Source organism: Dipodomys merriami, unplaced genomic scaffold (assembly GCF_024711535.1).
Source record: "Dipodomys merriami isolate MVZ:Mamm:240054 unplaced genomic scaffold, mDipMer1.0.p SCAF_11, whole genome shotgun sequence".
Taxonomy (NCBI): Eukaryota; Metazoa; Chordata; class Mammalia; order Rodentia; family Heteromyidae; genus Dipodomys; species Dipodomys merriami.
In genome coordinates, this window is record NW_027202382.1 from 13930058 (window position 1) to 13953418 (window position 23361).

The 23361-nt window shown below is 44.3% G+C and overlaps 2 protein-coding genes across 5 annotated transcripts in view; one reads left to right on the top strand and one right to left on the bottom strand.

Annotated features, from left to right (window-relative positions):
* Ubap1 (ubiquitin associated protein 1) overlaps positions 1–5419 on the top strand; it is a 50703-nt gene extending 45284 nt beyond the window's left edge. For all 4 annotated transcript variants that reach the window (XM_070008879.1, XM_070008910.1, XM_070008900.1 and 1 more), the window contains 3 exons: positions 3290–3472; positions 3976–4077; positions 5032–5419. In XM_070008879.1, coding sequence (XP_069864980.1) covers positions 3290–3472; positions 3976–4077; positions 5032–5172 — 426 coding nt within the window. In that variant the 3' untranslated portion in view covers positions 5173–5419. The remainder of the gene's footprint in view (positions 1–3289; positions 3473–3975; positions 4078–5031) is intronic.
* A 735-nt stretch (positions 5420–6154) lies between these two features.
* Positions 6155–23361, bottom strand: part of Kif24 (kinesin family member 24) — a 50941-nt gene continuing 33734 nt past the window's right edge. The window contains exons 7-13 of the mRNA XM_070008947.1: positions 17490–17611; positions 16578–16683; positions 14565–14636; positions 14025–14134; positions 9566–11755; positions 8693–8786; positions 6155–8208 (exon numbers count right to left, since the gene is read on the bottom strand). Of these exons, the coding sequence (XP_069865048.1) occupies positions 8068–8208; positions 8693–8786; positions 9566–11755; positions 14025–14134; positions 14565–14636; positions 16578–16683; positions 17490–17611 (2835 nt within the window). The 3' untranslated portion in view covers positions 6155–8067. The remainder of the gene's footprint in view (positions 8209–8692; positions 8787–9565; positions 11756–14024; positions 14135–14564; positions 14637–16577; positions 16684–17489; positions 17612–23361) is intronic.

Below are 23361 nucleotides of genomic sequence, written 5' to 3' on the forward strand. Positions count from 1 at the left end.
GGCAAGTGTACTACCACTTGAGTAATATCCCTATTTGCTTTCTTATTTTGGAGGTAGGACCTTATTTACACTTACCATATAGCTGGGATCACATACCATACCTTGCTATTGGCTGAGATGAGATTTGCACTAACTTTTTGCCTAACCTTGTCTTGAACCACAGTCTTCCTGATCTCTAATTCCTATGTAGTTGCGATTACAGGAATGAGCCATCAGTGCCTGGTCTAAGGTGTGTTTGTGTGCATGCGCATGGGTGTGTATGTGTATATAGCTGGTTATTGGGTTTGAAGTTGGCCTCACCTTGCCTGGCTTGTTCCACTAGCCACACTTCTTTTTGCTGTTTTTTGTTTTGGTTGGTCCTGGGGCCTGAACTCTGGGTCTGGGCGCTGTCCCTCAGCTCTTCAGCTCAAGGCTAGCACTCTACCACTTGAGCCACAGTGCCACTTCTGTCTTTTTCTGCTTATGTGGTGCTGAGGAATGGAACCCAGGGCCTCATGCATGCAAGGCAAGCACTCTACCACTGAGCCACCTTCCCAGCCCCTTGCTGGTTATTTTTTAGATGGACTGTTTTGGACTTTTCAGCCTAGGCTGATCTCAAACCAAGATCTTCCAGATCTTAGCCTCCTGAGTAGCTGTTATTATGGGCATAAGTCACTAACACCTAGCCCAAGATACTTACTATTACTAGCATATATTAGTTGTAAAAGGAAGTTGACATTTCCCTATATATAAATAATTTATTTTCCACCCTGTATCACTCTTTCCTAACCTACTCCCCCTTCTTAAAATAATTTCAGTAGGTTTAATTGTTCTATTTCCATACATGCAAATAAACTCGACCTTATACATCCCCTCTCACTTACCTGTTGCCCTCCCTCCCCCGTCAGAGCCTGTTTACTTGTTTTTTTTGAAGTATGTACCAAAAAACCAAGGAGTTTTTCACGTGGTATTACATACATGCATGTTTTGCTTAGAATAATCTCTGTATTGCCTTCTTTTCCTTTGTAACACCAATCCCATTTTGATTGTTTTTAATTGAGGTTCCTTGTGCAACTTTGTACATAGTTGTATCATATTTTGAAATTACTCACCTTTTATCTTCCTTTTTCCTCCTCTCTCCTTTCCTCACCCCCCTACATAGTCTCTTAGAGTCATGTTCTGTGTGTGCATAAGTTTAGATATGAGTTTTCATTTTATCATCTCCTAGGAGTAGGAGCCTAGAAGTATACAATTAGATATTTAAAGAAAAGGAAAAGCCGGGCGCTGGTGGCTCACGCCTGTAATCCTAGCTACTCAGGAGGCTGAGATCTGAGGATCGCGGTTCAAAGCCAGCCCGGGCAGGAGAGACCGTGAGACTCCTATCTCCAATAAACCACCAGAAAACCGGAAGTGGCGCTGTAGCTCAAGTGGTAGAGCGCTCGCCTTGAGCTGAAGAGCTGAGGGACAGCGCCCAGGCCCAGAGTTCAAGCCCCACGACCGACAAAAAAAAAAAAAAAAAAAAAAAAAAAAGAAAAGGAACATTTTCAGGTCCTATACATGGTCAGGTTTGCCTATAGAGTACCAGATAACATTCCCTAACAGTTAGATACATATTTTAAAAACATAATTATTATTGTCATTCATGGGGCTTGAACTCAAGGCCTGGGTACTGTCTCTGAGCTTTTTTGCTCAAGGCCAGCACTCTACCACTTGGAGCCACAGTGCCACTAGTGGTTAATTGGAGATGAGAGTCTCCTGGACTTTTGTATCCCGGCTTTAAACCGTGATCCTCAGATCTCAGCCTCCTGAGTAGTTAGGATTACAGGCGTGAGCCACTGGTGCCTGGTTTAAATTTTTGTTTTAACCTGTAATTTTTTTGGAAGTGCTCATATTCCAATCACATTGGACCAGACACTCAAATATTCAAGCAGTTTATGAGAAAAGCAGTTTGTCATAACTTCTATCTGGCTGGCTGGGTTTGTCCTATGAGAGCTAGCATTCTCTTTTGCTATTGAGGTCTTGAGCTCAGGTTGAACCAGTCCCTGAAGGGAGATAGTTTTAGAGCTTACAAAATAGCTATATTGGTTTGATACTATTCATGCTCTGTCATGACTTCCATAACCTATTAGCAGCCCCATAACTGGACTACCCACAGTGTCTTGTAGGTAGGGTGATTAAACAGAAGCTGAATAGGTCTGAAGTCCTTCAGTCTTCCTAGTGTGCCCAGCAGAGTTTGAGGAGAGCAGCAGGTTATAGAAATTTAATTTTGAGTGGCTGGGAAGGTGGCTCATCTGTAGAGTGCTTGGCCTCACATGCTTGAGGCCCTGGGTTTGATTCCTTAGCACCACATAAACAGAAAAGGCCGGAAGTAGTGCTGTGGCTCAAGTGGTAGAGTGCTAGCCTTGAGCTGAAGAGCTTAGGGACAGTGCCAAGGCCTAGAGTTCAAGCCCCATGATTGACAAAAGAAAAAAAAGAAAAAATTTAATTTTGAAGCTGGGCACCAGTGGCTCATGCCTGTAATCACAGCTACTCAGGAGGCTGAATCTAAGGATCACAGTTCGAAGCCAGCCCAGGCACAAAAGTCCAGGAAACTCCCACTCCTGTCTCCAGTAAACTACTCAGAAAAAGCTGGACATGGTACTGTGGCTCAAGTGGTAGCACAAGGAATACAAAGAGGCTCAGGGACAGAGCCCAGGCTCTGCGTTGAAGCCCTAGGACCAGCAAAGAGGAAGAAAAAATATAATTTTGAATGTGCTGTAGGACAGAGGTTTGCTATTGCCTCACGCCCTCCTGTCCCCAATAAAGAAAATTTTGAAACATTTTGTTTCTTGAGTGTTGAGCCACGCTGTAGAACAGCTTGTAACCTTGTTCACATAATGGATGGGACCTTAGTCTGAAACTGAGCTGTCTGTGCCTTGGACTGATTCATTATCCATGGTGGTAGGAGAAGCTAAACATAGGAATCTGTATAGTAGTCAGATGAGGGCAAGATCCAGTGGTATGGAGCAAGTCACTTGCAGCCAGTGCAGTAGACTGACAGGGTCCTGGAGTCCACATTCCGTTTCAGCACAGTGGGGAGGGGATATGGGGGGTGGTACACAAAAACCCCAAGACCTTGAGCTGGCCATGTAGGAAACAGCACTCACTGCCTCTGCCTGGACCAGTGAGAGACAGGGGAGATACCAAGGGAGGGAGTTGAGGTAGAAACAACTGCAGGTATGTCCCCAGCTCCGGAATTAAGCTCCCTCTATGACATGTTTTCTGGAGCCTAGGTCTTCTTGCCTTGATTCTTTCATTTCTCTACTACTAGGTCACTCCTCCAAATTTCTCAGTGTCACAAGTGCCCAACATGCCCAGCTGTCCCCAAGCCTATTCTGAATTGCAGACACTGTCTCCCAGTGAGCGGCAGTGTGTGGAGACAGTGGTCAACATGGGCTACTCATATGAGTGTGTTCTGAGAGCCATGAAGAAGAAAGGAGAGAATATTGAACAGGTGAGCAGTTTGTTTACAGGGGGGTAGTAGTAGTGAGCTAGAGCTGGCCTCTAAGGCTGGGAGAGTAACCTGCCCTCAACATTAGAATCCTTTTTTTGAGGGCTGCTCTGGGAGTGAGACTGAGGGGCAAGCCTTAGGACTAGTAGGTGGAATACCTTCCAGTGACTTGTCTGCTGCTCCACAGAGGGCAAAAGTAAGCAGTCAGACTTTTATCTTGTTATGGCTGCCCAGGGAATTCTGAATAGGGTACTGCAGTCCAATGCTTTATTTTCTGACTTGGGCTGCCCTGTCTGTGGAGTTGATACTCTGGCAGGTGAGTCAGCTGGAATAGCACCTCCTTTGGGAAGTGGCTGCTTATGCTGTGTTCATCATAGTTCAGGGCACAAAGTCAAGGCCTGTTCAGGTGATCAGATGGGTGGAGAAGAAATATCACACTAGCTAGTTTGACACTTTCAGGAAGCACACAGGGAGTAGATGCTTAAACCTCTTGTTTTGTTTCTTAGATTCTCGACTATCTCTTTGCACATGGACAGCTTTGCGAGAAGGGCTTCGACCCTCTTTTAGTGGAAGAGGCTCTGGAAATGCACCAGTGTTCAGAAGAAAAGGTAGGAACCTTCATGCTTCTACAGGCAGAAGTAATTGAAGGGCAGAGTCACCTTGTCCAGACAGGGTATGTTGAGGCTGTTAGCTTGGATGAAACATTGGATTAAAGGCTACTAAAATCCCAGTTAAAGAAAGGGAAAATTGACTCGGCTGGTGGTAGTCAAACTATTGGATGACCATTGTTAACCTTATTCCTTGGAGACCAGCCTTTTTGGGTTCAGTATTTTGCCTTAGTGGGATTGTGGTGTGAATGAGACTGGGTGAGTGAACTGGGACTAGGCCTAGCTCCTGAAAGATGGGCTGTGACATCAAACCTGTTTTCCACTGTGGCTTCCTCCACAGTCCCCCTCTGCTACTCACTAAGGGACCTACCCCCAGAACCCATCTACACCTTTCCCATGTGGCTGGACTATTCGTTTATTTGTGGTTGCTGGTTCTGGGGCTTGCACTCAAAGCCTGAGTGTTGTCCTGATCTTTTTTTGCTCAAGGCTAGCACTCTACCAAGGAAACCACAGTTCCATACTTCGGCTTCTTTTTCTTTTTTTGTCTGCTGGTTGTGGGGCTTGAACTCTGGGCCTGGACGCTGTTCCTCAGCTCTTCAGCTCAAGGCGAGTGCTCTACCACTTGAGCCATAGTACCACTTCTGGCTTTCTGGTCGTTTATTGGAGATACAAGTTTCACAGACTTTCCTACCTGGGCTGGCATTGAACTGCCATCTTCAGATCTCAGGCTCCTAAGTAGCTAGGATTACAGGCGTGAACCACTGACTCCCAGCTTCATTTTCTTTTTTTTTCAGTGCTTATTTAGAGATCAGGGTCTCACAGACTTTCCTGCCAAGGCTGGCTTCAAACCAGTCCTCAGATCTCAAACTCCTGAGTAGCTAGGAATACAGGTGTGAGCCATTGGTGCCTAGCTTGAACCCTTTTCTTTAATCTGTATTTTCTTCTGTCTCTTAGATGATGGAGTTTCTTCAATTAATGAGCAAATTTAAGGAAATGGGCTTTGAACTAAAAGACATTAAGGAAGTTTTGCTATTACACAACAATGACCAGGACAATGCTTTGGAAGACCTCATGGCCCGTGCTGGAGCCAGCTGAGACCCGGCCCTGTGTAGGCTCTGCCACGGAATCACCATCCCTCAGGAGGCCTTGCAGAGCCCATCTGTGGGAAGGAAAGGGGGCTCGCTTCTGGATTTTCTTTTGGGATTAGGTCAGATGTAGAGACTGGGTTTGTCAGTCTCTGAGCCTAGACCATGACCTGGGGAGGAATTGGGAGATATTTGGGCATGTGAGCCCCAGACTTGTCCTGGCTCCTTCCATATTAAATGCGTTTGTATTTTGAAAAGTGTCCTTCCCACCTTGGCCTTGCAGAAAGAATACTTGGGTCTTTCTGGGGTCTCTGTGTCCTCAGTCAAAACCTGGCCTGGTTGCCAGGAGGAGTGGGGAGAAGGGGGGAGGACCAGATTTAGTGCTGCTGTGAGGCTAGATGCTTCCCGCTCTTACCTGCACGGGTAGGTTGAACTCTTAATTCAAGTTGAATGCAAGTGAAAGGTTCTTCCAGGGTTTTATCTTTTCCCCTTTTAAAGTCACTTAGTGTTACACTGGTTCTGCGATGTCTCTGAGGTGCAAAGAATGAACTTGGGGCCAATTTGCCTCTTCTTTTAGGCAGTCCCCATGCTTCCTAAGCCAACCTGTTTTTCATCTTGATTTGGACTACAGTTCTTTGCTGCCCAGGGCTCTAGAGCCCCAGTTCTAGGAAACTTGTCTGTCTAAATCATCACTGGCCCCTTCCCAGGATGTTGAACGGGTGAGAAAATAGGCCACAACATAGTTGCCCAGCACTAACCCCTCTGTTCTCTTTGAACAGCCTCCTTAAACCCTGCTTTAGGATGACACAACGAGTAACACCTAGGCATAGAAATCCGTCTCTTTGGTTTGTTTTGTATTATGTTGTACATCATTAAAGATCTAAATACAAAGGATATAATGTCTTGATGAATCTAAAATAATTTGCTAACTATTTTGATTCTTCAGAGAGAACTACTAATAAAAACTTAAAAGGTATGTCCGTTGTGATAACTTCTTTATTGCAAAGAACTCTTAGAAGGGTGGGCAGGTGGTAAAGTGATTTTCTAGGCTGGAACAGGGCCTACCCATTTTGTCATGTCAGTACTTTCTTCCTACTGAAGAAAGGTCTGTAGGGCCTAATAGTTGTCCCTCCAGTCTTTTTTGTTTGTTTGCAAAAGTAGGCACAAACAAGGATCTCGTTAAACTTGACCTAGTTCATTCAGTCCCTGGGCCAGAGACCTAAGCCTTCCTGCCAGATTGTGCAGGTCAGGCAAGCTAGGTCTTCAGGCAACCCCTTAGGAGGTGAGAAAATTCCCTTTCCTGTGAAGTTAAAACTAAAGTGCTTTCCTAATATCAATATTGCCACAGTGACAGAATTCATCCCTAAAGTTTCTCTACCATCCCTTGTGGCTTTTGGTTGGGGTGGATTTTTTTTTTTTCCAGTGACTCGGGCTTGGGAGCCTTAAACTGGATGCAGGATGCCCTCTGGTGGTTGTAATTCACATTACCTGAGAGGGACATAGTATACCTTACCTTGGCTTGCTTTATTATCCTGTCTCATTTTGCATGCTATCCATTTATCATCTGTCTAATCTACCTATAGCTATATTGCAGCTTGAACTGGGTGAGACCTTACATTCTCACTTTCCCTGCTGGTAACTGGAGATAAAAATCTCTCAGATTTTTCTGTCTGGGTTGGCTTTGAACCTTAATCCTCAGATCTCAGCCTACTGGGGAGTTAAGATTATAAGCCTGAGCCACTGGCTCCAGGTTATTTTTATTTATTATTGAGACAAGGCCTTACTGTGTTGCTTGAGCTGGCTTCAAACTCCTGCCACCACACCTACTTCTAATTAGGCACTCCTCTTAAAACCTTACTTTTTTTCTAGAAAGAAAATTAGTTTACATGACAATGGGCTTTCTGGGTCAATGTTATGACACAGGAATCTTTGACTTGAGGCAACTTCCATAAGTGAGCTTGAGCTTATTTCTGCTAAAAAGATAATGGAGCAAGCAGAACGCAAAGACACATACATGCATGAATGTAAATGTCATGTCAATGTCCTCAGACTACTGACTAGCATTTGATACCAAAAAATTCAACATTATGCCTAGAGAGTGGCTGGATAGGATTTCCCGGAGGACACAAGCCTCACTGATATACTTGCCTGCAATTCTCCAGGTCTTGAATCATTCAATTAGGGCTGGGGAGAGAGGAGCGAGGAACTGTCACAAAAGCACAAGGTGCTGGTGGGCATTGTTATAGGCACCTCAGCAAAAAGTAGAGATGGGAAAAGAAAACCACAGTGATGTGGGCACCCTCTTCTGTCTCATAACTGGATTGCAGTTACGGCTAGTACTGTAAGCATAAAGCCTGCCTCAGTCTGGTTAAAGACAGGTTAAAGTTTATTCATTTTACATTTCTCAAATGTAATCTATCTCCATGGATGTGGTGGTGGTGCACTTGCTCATCCTACCACTGTACTACTGGCATCCATAGTCTAGCTTTGGGCCAATGTTTTAGTCTTTGAAGACAGAAAGGTACAGAATTCAGCTGATAAAGCCCCTGGGCTCAGCATGTTGTCTTCCCTGGTTTGTGACCTCTGACTTCCAGGTTATCAACTCTCTTTGATCCTCAGACAGGATTAGAGACATGTGTTCCCACAGACAGAGATGAGTGAATGCAAATACTGTTTTGAGCCCCAAAGTAAAGGAACGGGTATTAAAGGACTTTAACCTGGCCCTTTCTTTCTAACAGATGTTCTGAGCTTGGAACTGAGGAAGGGGCTAGTCCTATACAAGACCATATATGTCTGGGTAAGGCTAGTCCAGGTAGTGCCAACGAGTGTGTGCAGGGAGGACCTGGCAGGGCCTCTAGCCCTGACGCCCCTAAACTGCCCCTGCCATCTGCTGTAAGGTCTTGTTCTAAGATACCATTGTTCTCTCAGGGGCTGCAGCTGGCTTGTGGCAGGTGAGGTACAGCTGCAGCTGGCTTCTTAAACTCTGAATACACTTGGATTTCAGAGCCATGATTTCATCCAGCTGGGTCACAAAATCTTCAAAATCCTGAGAAAGGAAACACGACAGGTGGAGCTTTTGCTCTTATTGGCCTGCCACATCATCCTTTTCTAGTTCCAACTCTTTTAAGAGGATTTTAGAAACCAGGCCCTTCCAGGTAGAAGTCAGCTGAATGAGTTCCTATGGCATTAGACGGGGCCCACTTCTCTTTATAGGTAGAGGGGGTATTTGGTAGAGCAGGAGGATATTAGGTAGAAATACCCTGTGGTCTGCATGTTGTAGGCTATAGGCTGGGTACTGCTATGGTCACAGTGCAGTGTGGCTACAAGAAAGATTGGAAGCCTTAGCTTGGGATGGGCAATACTTGGACCCTCCCTCTCAAGCTGTCTCAGATCAGTGGCAGGAAGAGCGAAGCCTTAACTGTGTTAGTGTGACAGCAGAACCCACACACACCACAGTAAACGTGGACTGCCATCAAACTAGCCACAGGTTAATCCTCAACACCCCGGAGTGTCCAGCCAACACTACTTACATTAGAAGCTAGCTGGTTCATCAGGGTCTCCTCCTTGAATCCCAGCTCAGCCATTTCATCCATTTGCTCCTGGTGTGCTCGGATGACCACCTTCCTGGGAACACCAGAGAAGAAACTGTGATCCTCCTCGCTGCCTATCCTCTCAGGCAGCTTTCTGAAACTGAGCTTCCTTTACGGGCAAGGAGTTAACCACCCAAGGTTTTGACCAGGGCTGTTTCACTATCTCCCTCCCCACTTCTTTTCTCAGGACCAGTCAAGGGTTTAGAGAGCACCAAGAAAATAGAGCAAAACAGATGGGGCTTTTCAAGCTACCCTTTCCTCTCCAGATACTAAGGGATAGGGCAGGTGTGGCTTCTTTGTTCCCCGGGACTTTTTTTTTTGGTTGGCTGTGGGGGGGGGCTGGGTGCTGTCCCTCAGCCCTTTAGCTCAAAGCTAGTGCTCTACCACTTAAGCCACAGCACCACTTCAGGATTTCTGGTGGCTTATTGGAGATAAGAGTCTCACGGACTTTCCTGCCCGGACTGGTTTTGAACCGTGATCCTCACGACTCAGACTCCTTAGGATTACAGGCCATGGGTGCCCGGCCCTCTGGCTTTCTGAGAAAGGCTCTCAAGACTGGTCAGTGAAGCTGACATACTTAGCATAAGGTCTGCTCTCATTTCTTTCTATCTAGGGCCAGGACAAAAGCAGGCAGGCTGAGCTAGAAGGGGAAATCTATCTCCTGTCAGATTCTAGTGATACACAATGGAGCAGCAGGGACTGCCCACCCAGAGAGGCAAGTTCTATTTTGTGCATCCCTGCATGGCTGCCTTTTTTTTGTGACAAAACATTAAGTGGGACAGGCAGTGGGGTGCGCAAGGGGTTCCAACTTACTGTGCTTGCTTCAGAGTGGGCTGCCCAAGTAACCCTGAAGTCTTGGCAGAGCAGCGGGGCAGCAGAGGAGAGTCTAGAGATGCTAAGCACCTTGAGTCTGGCCTGCGTGTGAGCCATGCGCTATCCTCATTGTAGCAAGGCAACCCGATGGGGTCTGTGGACAAGCCAAGCTCCTGCCAACTGAGCTCTGAAGGATGCTTTATCTTCTGTACCCATGGCTGACCAACGATATCACTATTTCCTGTATGTGGGGTAAGTATAGGTCCAGAATGGGATACCCCAGTATGGATATTGGAGAACGACTTTTCTAGGAAACCCCAGGGGCCACCCAACTCTGTCTCCTCAGCATCAGCATCATACTGCTCTCCACCCACGTGTTCTTGGGAGCAATGTACAGGCTCGGTGCTCTGGCAGACCTCACCCAGCTCAGCCTCCCTGTTGGGCAGTTTGTCCTGTGGGTGCTGATGAATGGGTGACGGGGACAGAGCTGGAAGATCACCACTAGGCTTATTGTCAGGCGGAGATGAGGACAGCCACAGGTGCCCCGTTGCTGAATGCACTGTCAAGGCTGCTTCTTGATCACCAGAGGATACCCCATGGCCCACAGCTGGCCCCCTTGTGAGCTCTGCCTCATCCTGGGCCAGCTGCTCCAAAGGAAGAGGACCCTTATGAGCTGGGGTCTCCAGGAGGGACACTGTGAGAGGAGCCATTAGTCCAGAAGCATATTCAGAGCAGTTGCCTAACGGTTCTCTAGAGTCTTTTTGGAAAGGCTGAGTTGGGCTGTCTTCACTGCCTTCTCTCTGCAGTGTGGGGATTGAATCTCTCTGGTCTGGGGATCCAGGAACTGCAATATGAGATAGTGAAGAAAAACCATCTTCTAGGGATGGTGAACTGCCCTCAGCCTGCCCAGGAACCCCACTTCTGAAGGTGTCCTGTCCAAGGGCGAAGATGGGAGTCCCAACTTGTTTCTGGCCATATATAAAGTCTACCTGTGAGCAGGAAGGCTTTTCTGCCAGGTTGTCTCTGGGAGAAGGCCCTGAGGAGGACGAGTCCTCCTCTCTGCTCCAGTCTAAGTACACCTCACTTGGGTTGTAGCTATGATTGAATGCTGCTCTTTTGTGACTTCTTATGAGTTCTCTGGAACATACCCAGCCCTCAGTCAGACCCTTTTCATCACCATCCATCCTGGAGCTAAAAAGCAGACACTGCCGCCTTTCTGCCGCCTGCTCCCCAAGATCCCGCTCCCTGTTCTGATGCAGGAAGAACGAGCTTTCACTTTCAGATGTATTCTTTTGCTTTGTGGTCCTCTGACTCGAAATGTGTGAAAAAGAATCTTCACTGAAGTCACTGTCATCAAGGTCCTCAGCTTGGGCTCCATCATGGCTGTCAGAGTGGAGAACAGGAGGAGTCTCGCTCTGGAGCTGACCATCTGAGGGCCTGTGTTGGCATAAAAACCTCTCCAGTGGCTGGTATTTTAACTTCTGCTGGAGGAGAGGTGGTTGCTGGAACTGTTGGTGATAAAAGCGTAAATGTTCCTCCCTTTCCTTCTGATGTGGAGGGATATTTGTCCAAGCTTCAGAGGTAAGCTTGGCAGGCATGCCTGCCGTGCCTTCCCTACTCTCCTCTGCTAACTGGTGGTGGTTGCTAGAGCACAAGTCAGCTCGTGATAGGAGTTGCTTCTGTACTGGCTGCACAGTCTGTACCTTCTTACACTTGGTAGGTAGCTTGCCATGCACCAGGCTTTCTCCTGGGCCTGGGTCCCTGCCTGCCCACCCAAGGGCAGTCTTATGACCAGTTACATTTTTCTCAGAGAACAATGGTGTGGACTCTTCTGCTCCTTTTTTGGCAAAATGTCCAGACAGTGTGGTTCCTTTGGCAGGGCTGGTCTTCACAACCCACTCTTGGGGAGGACTCCCTCTGGAGCTACCCCTTTTACCAGTGCCTTTAGGTACAGAGGTGAAAGGGATATTGGGAGGGTGGCTGACCAATGGATGGGCCTTCCCTCTTGTGGAGCTTGTTGCCACTGCGAGGGACTGCTGAAGCCCCAGCTTAACTTTCTTTGGAGAACACTTGTCCCCTGGCAGGACCACGGGAGAGCTCTGAATTCGTTTTGGAGACGAGTTTTCAGATGACCGATTTCGACTGGTAACTGAAGCACAACACTTAATGCCTTTCTTTAGTTCTTTGACCCTGAAAATGACATTTAATGTTAAACATGCATTCCTATATGTCTGTAATGTGTGTTCTATAGCCTTCAGGAAAAACAACAACTAAGAAAAATATGACAAGTGTTGGCACTTACTATTATTATTTTTAATCTGGAAAAGAATAAGAGGGAACAGGGCGCATTCTGTTTCAGCATGAGATAGCCTGCTCTACTTGAGTGAGGAACGCAGATCTTCTCTGAGAATATAAGAGGGCATCCATTCTCATGATCAGAAGAGCTTGGGAAATCGCCATTGCCCCATCTGAGGGATGTGCCAGGGGTGCAAGTCTCAGAACTATTATACAGTGTTCATGCAGGGTTCATGCCATGCTTCTCGAAGGTGGTCTGGCCCAGGAGTTCATGTCTCCCAGCACCCACCATGCTACAAACAGAGTCCTCTTTTCTTGCAAAATACTTTCTCAGGCTTTTCTGGGAGAGTTACCTCAAGCACACTGGACATTTCAGGAAGCAAAATCTCCAGAAATAAGTAGGATTGTGCTACTTCCATTAGAGAAAAGTGACTTACCTAGTCCTGAGGCTTTTCAACCTTAGTGCCATTAATATTTTATACCTGATAGGATTCCTTATTGTAAGGGGCTGTTCTGTGTATATAGTAGTGGCCTCTACCCTCAGATGCCAGTAGCGCTTTTTCCAAGTCATGACAATCAAAAATATCCTTGGGCTGCAGGTGTGGTTCAAGTGGTAGAGTACTTGCTTAGCAAGCACAAGCTGCTGAGTTCAAAGCCCACTATTGAAAGAAATATGTATTTCCCACTGTAAGAGACATGTGGCCTCAAGGGTAGAGATGGTAGAGATGCCAGCAGATATCAAAGACACCTCAGGTAGAGGCGCAGGCACCTCTGCAGGCAGTCAAGAGGTGCTAGCTCTGCCACCAACTTCTGAGTTTCCCCCTTCTATGTCTGCAGTTTTTTCTTTTAATATGTCTGTACCTATATAACCAGGTATAATACATATTCTCTGTGTGTGTGTGTGTGCACACACAAGTGTGTGCTTGTGTAAGCTAGTCTAGGGCTTGAACTCAGGGCCTGGGTGTTGCCCCTGAGCTTTTTTGTTCATAGGTAGCACTGTACCAATTGGGCTACAACTCCACTTCTAGCTTATTGGTAGTTAATGGAAAGAAGAGTCTCACAGACTTTTCTGCTTAAGCTGGCTTCCAACCAAAATACAGATAGGATCATGGGTGTGAAGCACCAGTGCCCAGCTAATATATATTTTATGCCTTACAATTAAGGAAAAAAAGCTCATTGAGCCTACCATGCTAGATTAATATTTCTTTCTTTTTCTTTCTTTCTTTTTTTTTTTGTTGATCATGGGGCTTGAACTCTGGGCCTGGGTGCTGTCCCTTAGTTCTTCAGCTCAAGGCTAGTGCTCTACCACTGAGCCACAGCACCACTTCCAGTTTTCTGGTGGTTTATTGGAGACAAGAGTTACATGGACTTTCCTACCCGAGCTGGCTTTGATCCGGGATCCTCAGATCTCAGCCTCCTGAGTAACTAGAATTACAGGTGTGAGCCACTGGTGCTTAGCTTAGTATTTCATTTTCTTTTTTTTTTTTTTTTTAAATTTTTTTTTTTTGGTCCGGTTGTGGGGCCTGAACTCTGGGCCTGAGCACTGTCCCTCAGCCCTTCAGCTCCAGGCTAGTGCTCTACCACTTGAGCCACAGCTCCACTTCCGGCTTTTTTCTTTTTGCTTATGTGGTGCTGAGGAATCGAACCCAGGGCCTCAGGCATGCAAGGCAAGCGCTCTACCACTGAGCCAACTTCCCAGCCCTAGTATTTCATTTTCTAATGGCCACTGAAATGATACTAATAGAGTCCTCCCTTGAACAAGAGAATATACCATCTTTCTCTTGTCACATTTACAAAAGCAGAACCTACTAGGTCACATTCTTCAAATCACTAGTTGCTCCAGAAAGAGTTGTGGAGCTCAATGTCATATCACTGTGTGTGTGAGACACATGCACAAATATATCACACACACACACACACACACACACACACATGTCATATCACTGTGTGTGTGAGACACATGCACAAATATATCACACACACACACACACACACACACACACACACACACACACACACACACACACACACACACACACACACACACACACACACACACACACACACACACACACACACACACACACACACACACACACACACACACACACACACACACACACACACACACACACACACCCCTGCCTTTTCGGATCCAACTTACCGGTCAGCATAGCGCAAAGTATTGAGAGTGTGTTCAGTAGCCACATGGCTTGGTGAGATGTTGGCAATCATACAAGTTTTGGCATTGCCAATGAAAGAGTCTTTCAGGACCTGTTGAAATCAAAAGACAGGTCAATGAGTAACAAAGACATAGTATTTATTATGTGCAGGATGTTAGGTCATAGTGTCCCTCTGCTCACAAAAAGGCATCTCACAAAACAGGAAATATAAATGCCCAATAAACACAGAAAAAGATACTCACATCACCATTAATCAAAGAAATACAAACCACAAGAAAATATATTTTTTTAATTCATAAAGTTAGAGATTGATAACACCCTGCCCTGGTGAGGGTTCCGAGAAGGTGCACTTCCCTCCACTACTCTATACAGCACACTCGTAGAGGCACTGCAGTGCCTTCTTCCCTTCTCCCATGAGGCCTAGTACCATGCTTTCTGGCATGGATGTTCCCTAAATGAACAAAGGGACGTAGGAACAATGAAAGAACCAGCATAAATGCAAGGCTCATGTTTAACTTTACCTGGGTTAATTTGCTCTGCCTGAATGGAGTGTGGGTGTGCTCCTGGTCCAGTGCTCGGATACATTCCTTCAGCTGCAAAGTGGGGGGTAAGAGAGACGTCAAATACCACGTGAAAAGTGGGTAACAGATCAGATACTATGTCCATAAGAAGTTTATCTTACTCCACATTCAGGCAATTCTCACAGAAGGAAGTCAAAATGCCCAGGTATTTTTGGTTCAACAAGTCACACCATACAAGACTTGAGCTGCTTCCCTAAGGGCCTCCCAGCTTAAGAGTGAGATAAATCCTATGATCATAGCATTGGCCTTGGGTGGAGGACTTACCCTCAGCTCCTGGAGTCCAAGCTCGTGTAGAGGTGTCCTAGCTTACCAGCTCCTTTTCACTCCTCACAATCTTCCTAACTACTGATGTACAGAAATATAAAAATAACGATAGGCACTTCCTTCTTTCCTCAATTACACACACACACCTACAGGTGCTGATTGGGATATATATTGCCTAAAGTCAGAGGAATGGCACTGGGAAACCAGCTCACTATCCACCCTCAGAGTTGAAGAGCAGACAATGAAAAGGAAATTGCATTTGCTCCTGGCCATGGCCCCCTGGTAAGAAGGGCTCATTGGACATCACTAGAAACTTGGATATGTGGACGGCCAAGGGCAATATGCCCATCAAAAATAGAGGCAGGAATGGGGAAGTCAAGGTGAAGGAGGAGAAACCCTCTATTTCAGAATCATGCATCTAGGCTAAAAGACAATAACTGCAAAGGGGAGGAAGATGAAGGAAGCAATCCCTTGGAAGCAGCGGTGCAGAGAGGTGTACAGGAAATGAGCCCTCAGAGTTTGTTGGGGCTAATTTTAGTTGCAGCCACAGAGGCCTATCACTGTCTCACCTCTACTCTAGCCAAAAAGTCAGTATTCTTTTTTGTTTGAGGGGGAGAGGGGCAGGGTCTTGCTATGTAGCCCAGGCTATGCTTCAACTCCACCACACATGACAATATCTTCCATTAGTAAAAAATAAATCTGATATCCCCAAGGAGAGGAATAAAGAGAATAATCTGCCCTTGAATTACACTTGCTTCTCCAACAATCAAATCCAAGTATGGCCACCAATACCTGTTAATCTCTTAGGTCAATTTTACCTCTTCCGTATTAAAATGGAATGGCCAACAAACTTCACTAATGGATTGACTTGGTTAGTATTTTTCTTTTCTTTTCCTCATAGTACTAGGGATTGAATTCGGGGCCTTGAGCATGCTAGGAACTTGCTCTGCCAGTTGAGTATCCCTTTTGTTGTATTTTGCTTTTGAGATCGACTCACTAAATTTTTGTTGGGCTGGCCTTGAATTTGAGATCCTCCAACTTCCACCTCCTGAGTAGCTGGGATCATAGGTGTATGTCATCATGCCAGGCTAGGTTTTTCAACTGTGGATAAGTACTGGAGCTAGTTGATAGGTATATGAGAGATGACTATGCTCTATGTTATGTTTTTCTATGCTTGAGAAGTGAATACAATTTTTAAAAGATCTTTCTTAAGACATTAGCATGTATTAGTTGCACAAAGGAGGTTTCATGGTGACATTTCCATACATACACACAATATATGCTAATCACACTAACCCAATCTCCCCTATCTCCCCTTCCTTCCTTTTTTCAGTTTTGTTTGAGACAGGATTTCACTGCTGGACTGTAATTCACTATGTAGCCTTAGTTGGTCTTCTCAATCTTCTTTCCTCAATTAATACAATTTAAAATTTTGGAATAAGGAAAAAAGCTTACTAAGTGAGCCAGTTAGCAACTGCAGAAATGTCTGTTCCTGGCAAGGATTGACCAGAGAAAGAGAAGGGCAGAGCTGCCTAGCATTGCTGAGCATCTAACCGGGTAGCCTTTCTCCAGCCCTGGAATCCCATTGTCAGCTGACAGCTGTTCTGATACCACTCTTATACACTGTGGCTGCATGTAAGGGGCAAAAGTACTCAGGAAGGATTTTTTTTTAAATCTGGAGCAACTTACAGCCAGAAGACTCTGGTTTATTTCTGCGCCTTCCATCTTGGTCTGTTTATCTGAGTCCCTGGCATCTGCTGCTCTTTCACTGCCCGCCAAATCAATAAAAGAGATCCTAGAGAAAAGACACAGCACGAATGACTTCTGTGGGTCTTTGGTTTATTTTTACATTTTGTGATCACAGGGGGAAAAAAAATCAGCACTGGCTCTATCTCAGGAAAGAAAAGATATTGCTGTCAGCTTTCCAAAAAACATCACAAATTTTTGCCCTGTCAGCTGCTGCTGGCAGTGATCACTTGGAGACTTTGGTTGGTTCTAACCATTGTGGGAAACGATGAGTGAAATTAGTAAAGCATTCTTCCCATAATGCCAAATGGCCATAATGCAAATCACTTAGATGACCACTTAGATAATTAAGTTGAAACTTTTGTGGGCTGCTTTCCAGAAGAAAAAAAAGGGGGGAAGAAAAAGAAAAGAAAGACTCATTACTCAAGAGGTGAGATAGGCTCATCCATCAGCATGGCAGGGTTTGCTAAGATAGCACCACTGAAGCAATGAATGTATCCAATTGTCTTATGGCTTCTTTCAAGAAGAATGGATTAATCTCTCCTCCCCATTTATGGACTGCAAGCTCTCTGAGATGCATTCTCTGCTGTTTCTCTGCTGATACTGTGTTTCACATTAGAAGCAATCAATGTCTCTTTTAATAACTTAGGGTTGACCAACAATGGGTCATTACTTCATGGTTAATCAACTGATGGCACTTTAGTACAATGATTTATTTCAGGCCTAACAACTCTACTCTTACATTCCTGAAATGAAGACTCCATGGTAGCAGGGTATCCTGTTGTTGATAACACATATTTCAAAGTCACATTAAGGAAGGCAGACAATGCAATTCTTAGCCTATTTCCAGCTCACCTGCCAAATGTCCTCTTGGCTGAATCTTTGATCTGAATTTGGATGATGGCATGGGAGCGGGAGGAGTCTGTATTTACCCCAGTGGCCCCGGTGCTGCGCTCCTTGCTGCCTTTTAAGATCACCTAAAAATAAAATCCATAGGATGACTTCCTCTAAGAGTAAGCAAAGCCCTCTGGCTCCAAAGAGTTGGCTAAGTAAGCAGGAGAGACCAGACATATAATTTTTGTCAGTACACTGCAGTTTTTTTCTGTCCAGGTGGAAAACTGCCTAGACACTAAATCATACAGAGTAAGTACCCAAGGGCAATGAAAACAACAAGGAATACTAATCTTGTGGGAGAACATTCAATAGCTCAAGAGCTAATTTACTTCTTGATCTCATATACTCTTTTTAATATCCTTGATGGATTTAGTCTTACTATAGTCCCCAGGGAATAACTTGGCTCCAAAGCAAGGTCTCATGGTACTCATCCGTCTTAGTAACTGAAGCAGAGGACAGAAATGTGCATCATGGAACGAATGATCACATCCACCTGTTCTACTGGGATATAGGCATGAAGGTGGCCAGGCTCACTATGTAGGACCAAGGAGCAGTGATTTATTTCAACTGTTATAAGTCCTTTACTTCTCTTGAGATCCATCTTCCCTCAGCCCTGCTTGGGAGTAAGGACTAACTGGGATCCCTCTGACCACAACAGCTATGAAGCTAAGCTTGGCCTTGATTTCAGCTCTCCAAGGGTAGGGATTACAGGAATGCACAATCTGTGTAATTTTAGACACGGGGAGGAGAGGTCACTGATGAGAATAAAAAAAAAATCTTTAAATGTTAGCCTAATTTGTGTTATGATTTAAAAAAAAACAAAACCTCCATTTACCATTGAAGAACAAATACAAAGACTGATTTGCCCATAGTCAAATAGCTACTGTATGACAGAGCCAAATTCTACATTCAGTTTGTCCGTCTCCAAAGCTCATGTGGTTTCTAGAACCACACTAAGCAAAGGGAGCTTTTATTCTATTTATTTATTTATTTATTTGGGTCCGGTTGTGGGGCCTGAACTCTGGGCCTGGGCGCTGTCCCCCAGCTCTTCAGCTCAAGGCTAGCACTCTATCACTTGAGCCACAGTGCCACTTCCGGCTTTTTTCTTTTTGCTTATGTGGTGCTGAGGAATCGAACCCAGGGCCTCAGGCATGCAAGGCAGGCGCTCTACCACTGAGCCACCTTCCCAGCCCGGGGCTTTTATTTTAAATCCATTTACTTTGCAGTTAACTAAGGGAAAAGAAGTTTTATCTCATTTTTTCTCCATCTCTCAGAATTTTGATTTAAACCATATTCAGCCCAGCCAGTTTCCAAATTAAGAGCCCCAAAACTGGGCTGGGCTTGAGTAGTAGAGTGTCTACCTAGCAAGAGCAAGACTGGAAGGATAGAGAGGGAGAAAGAGGAATAGGGAAAGAGAGGAAGGGAGGGAAAATGGGAGGGAGGGGGGGGGAGAGAGAGAGAGAGAGAGAGAGAGAGAGAGAGAGAGAGAGAGAGAGAGAGAGAGAGAGAGAGGAGGAACAACTAAAAGTTGATAAGAGACAAATTTCAATAACAGGCCTCAAAATATCTCAAGGGAAGGTAATTTAAATTTGTGTGTGTATGTCCCTGTACTGGAATTTGAACTCAGGGCCTTAATTGGCCTTACTCAGCTCGACTGGAACTCTACCACTTGATCACACCTCTACTTCTGGCTTTTTGTTGTTGTTGTTGTTAGTTGTAGGGCTTGAACTCTGGGCCTGGGTGCTGTCCCTTGGCCCTTCAGCTCAAGGCTAGTGCTCTCCCACTTGAGCCACAGCGCCACTTCTGCCTTTTTCTGCTTATGTGGTGCTGAAGAATGGAACCCAGACAGAGCCACATGCATGCAAGGCAAACACTCGACCACTGAGCCACCTTCTCAGCCTGGCTTTTTGTTATTTTATTGTAAATAACAGTCTCACAAAGTTTTCTGACTTCTAGTTTCAATCACAATCCTCAGATCTCAGCCTTTTGAATAGCTAAGATTATGGGGTTAGCCACCAGTACCTAGTCAATTTTTTATTTCATGGTACAAGTGATAGTTGTTTCTAAAGATTACCTGTAAAAAGACAAAAAATAAAGATTATCTGTGAGATTTGAAATCCATTTAAAAATATTTCTTTTTTTTTGTGTGGCAATTTTGGGGTTTGAACTCAGGGCTTTGTTGTAGGCAAGCTCTGTACCATTTGCGTCATGCCTCTAACTAGAATTGTATTTAAATAGTGATTTTGAAAATTTTCTGCTAAAAATTTAAAGAGATCACCTGAGGGCTGGGACTGTAGCTTATAGTACATGTATGAGGACTGGAAAGGATAATGCATGTACAGCACATAGTACTATGATTGGTAAGTTCTCAATAAATGCTAGTGTTTTACAAAGATACAAAAGAACTAGCATCTTTGAGTAAGCTTAGAAACTTAAATTGTTTTCATAACTATAAAGTTGCATGGGAAAATACAGCTTAATAGGTCGACATACTATGGGTTTCTGAGGACAAGTTGAAATAGGAAAGAGGGAAGGGCCAGGCACTAGTGGTGCCTGCCTGTACTCTTAGCTACTATTCAGGAGGCTGGGATATGGAAGATGGTGATTTAAATCCAGCATGAGCAGAAAAGCTCAAAAGACTTCAGCTCCAAAAGAATCAGCAAAAAGCTAGGCTGGACCCTAAGCTCAAGCCCCAGAATCACCAAAAGAAAAAGAGGAGAGGAAGCAGAGGATGAAGAGAAAAACAGAGGAAAGGAGGGAGGGAGAGAATGAATATTTATTTGTGAAGTATAAGTGTAGGAGCTGAACAAAAATAATACAAACAACTCTCACTACCTCCTCCTCAAATTCCCTCCCTTATTAAAGTCTGAAGGACATTTAGAACATGTTTATATATAATGAGATGGGAATCTGCTGCAATAGGAAGGAGAGACAACTGCGTAATTCTATGGTGCTGGGAGACATTTAGGGACTTCTGAATAATATGTGTCAAATTAGCTAGTAATAACATGCTAACTAAGCATTTTAAATACGTTAGCTCATTTCCTTTTATCATCCAACCCAACCATCTGCTATCATCCATGCCTCAAAGATTAAAAAAAAATCTGCACAAGAATTCATAGCATTGGCTTCTAGTTCTCCATCTTTCCATAAGACTTTAGTCACTGAAGGGTCATAAGCACTTCAGGGTCTGTGTGCATGCACATGCGCGTGTGCTTGGCTTTTTCTGCGCAAGACTAGTGCTCTACTACTTGAGCCATACTTTTATTTCTAGCTTTTTGTTTCAATAAGAGATATGAATTTTACAGGCTCTTCAGTTGAAATCCTCTGATTTTAGATTCTTTGATAACTAGGATTCCAGTCTCATGAGCTCTGGGCACTTGACCTTTTTTTTTTTTTTTTTTTTTTTTGACAGTGCTGGGATCTTAACTCAGGGTCTTGTACTTGCTTGGCAAATGTTCTATTTGAGTCAGACCTCTAGCCCAAGGTAGCTCTTTTTGTATGGGCCTTTGGTATCAATTAGACAAAACAATTCTTTTTTTTTTTGGTTGTGGGACTTGAACTTTGGGCCTGGGTGCTGTCCCTCAGCTCTTCAGCTAAAGGTGAGCATTCTACCACTTGAGCCACAGCACCACTTCTAGTTTTCTGAGTGGTTTATTGGAGATAAGAGTCTCACGGCTTTTCCTGCCTGGGCTGGCTTTGAACCGTGATCATCAGATTTCAGCCTCCTGAGTAGCTAGGATTATAGGCATCAGCCATTGACTAAAACAATTATTTTTTTTAAAGGAAGTTTATTTTTAATCAGAAGTCTTAGAATGGATACCAAGATTATGTGAAATGGCTATAGGAATAACTTAAAAGCCTTCAAATCTCTAAAACAAAACAAAAAATGCTTACTAGTTACCTGACAGAAAGACAAAAACAACAACAAAACACAAACCTCTTTGTTTTAAATCTGGGGAAAGTGATGAGGCAGTGAGTGTTTGGTAGAGAATTCCTGCATTGGTAAGATCATGCAGTCAGATCAACCCAAAAGGAGAAATTCCCTGGAGGACAATCCTGTGTGAAAAATGAGGCTGCCAGGTGTAGACAGGCAACAAGTGGCCATGCCTGGGTGAGCTGTGAGAGTAACAGCTGAAGGTGACACCTGAGCAGAGGCATGGTGATACCTGCATGGAGCAGAGCGTGACACCTGAGAGAGTGGCAGTGTGACATCTGCCTTACCAAGTGTTCTTAAATGTTTATGAGAGTAACCGTGTCAGATATCTATAATTTATGTCAACTTTCCACACTGGTTTCAGATGTCTTTCTGCCTGTACAACACAAGGATTGCAGACTCAGGGAATATCAATGGCAATAAAGAAAACCTTATATTGAATAATAAATTTCTTAGGAACAATAAACTTTTCCAAGAGGGAGAGGTTACTCAATGCAGACGGCCCATTAAGCAGAGTTGTGGAGCTAGGGATGTGACTCAGTTACAGAGCATTTGTCTAGCATATGCAAGGTAAGGGCCTGGGTTTGATACCCAGTACTGAAAAGAAAACAAAAACAAACAAGGCACACTACAGTCCTTAGCCAGAAAAAAGATTTTCTCACACTGTACTTTTCTCATTTAATAGGTCTAATCTCTAGAGACAATGGAATCATGAGGACCAGACTCACTTGACACTCATGGCTACATGAAGAAATGTTGCTATAGCTTAATAATGCTCACAGCCTTAGGGGAGACAGGCATATCCCACACACCGTGCCACTCCTGACTTTGTCGTCACTAGAAAAAGGCCCTTAGCTGACCTTCTAAAATGGCCACATTCAGATGCTTCTGGGTTTAGATCTCAAATATAAAGTTTCAGCCCTCAGTGATAAGTAAAACTTACCTATTTGTACTAGGAAAAGACATTATTTAAAAAGCTGCAAATCAATGGTGGGCCACCTTGCCATTTCACATCCCAAGACTTAACTCTTCTTGTTTTAGACATAGTCTCACTATGTGGCTAGCTTTGATCTTCTGATTTTTCTGCTTTAGCTTTCCTTGGGCTAGGATTATAGAAATGCATCACCACACAAGTCTTAACTATCAGTTTTGAAAATGTAATGACAGCATTTTGCACAAAGACTGCTATTTGAGGTTAAACAACAGCCTTCCAAATATCCAATTTTAGGTGAATAATAATAGAAGATATTGCCAGAAACATTAACCCAGTAAATGTCTTTTTCTTAATTTCTTGAGAATAAAAATTCATTTAATGAGACAGTATAGGGAGTGTAATACAGTGAAAAGGGTATGAATCCCAACTGGAATCTGTCAGCCACTAGCTATCTGGTTCTCAGATGTCAATTTTAATCTGTTTTCCATTTGGAATCTTTACAATCTTTACAATCTTTACTTTATTTCATGATGATTCAATGACATGGTATTTACATTAATCTCTACTAAATGCTTGGTAGATAAGTGTCAGTGAACATTTACAATTATTATTAGAGTAAATTGAGAAGGCAGGCATGAAAGACTGAGAGTAGAATCAGCTAGAGAAGCTTTAACTTTGTTATTCTTTGCAGACATTTCTACTTTGCCCAACGCCACTGTCATTCCTGGTCCCTTGAGCTTGGTCAGAGGCTCAGACACTTCTCTCTGGAAGGCTGTACTTGAATGTGTACTAGGTAAGGTTTGTCAGGTTTTTGGCGGGTCCTAGCCTTTTCTCTATTACATGAGTTTCACTTGCTGGACATATTAGAAAAATGACTATGATGGCTGCATATAAGAATCACCTGGGGAGCTTCTAAAAGAATGCTCACCCTCATATGTGGGATGTAAAATGACACAGATGCT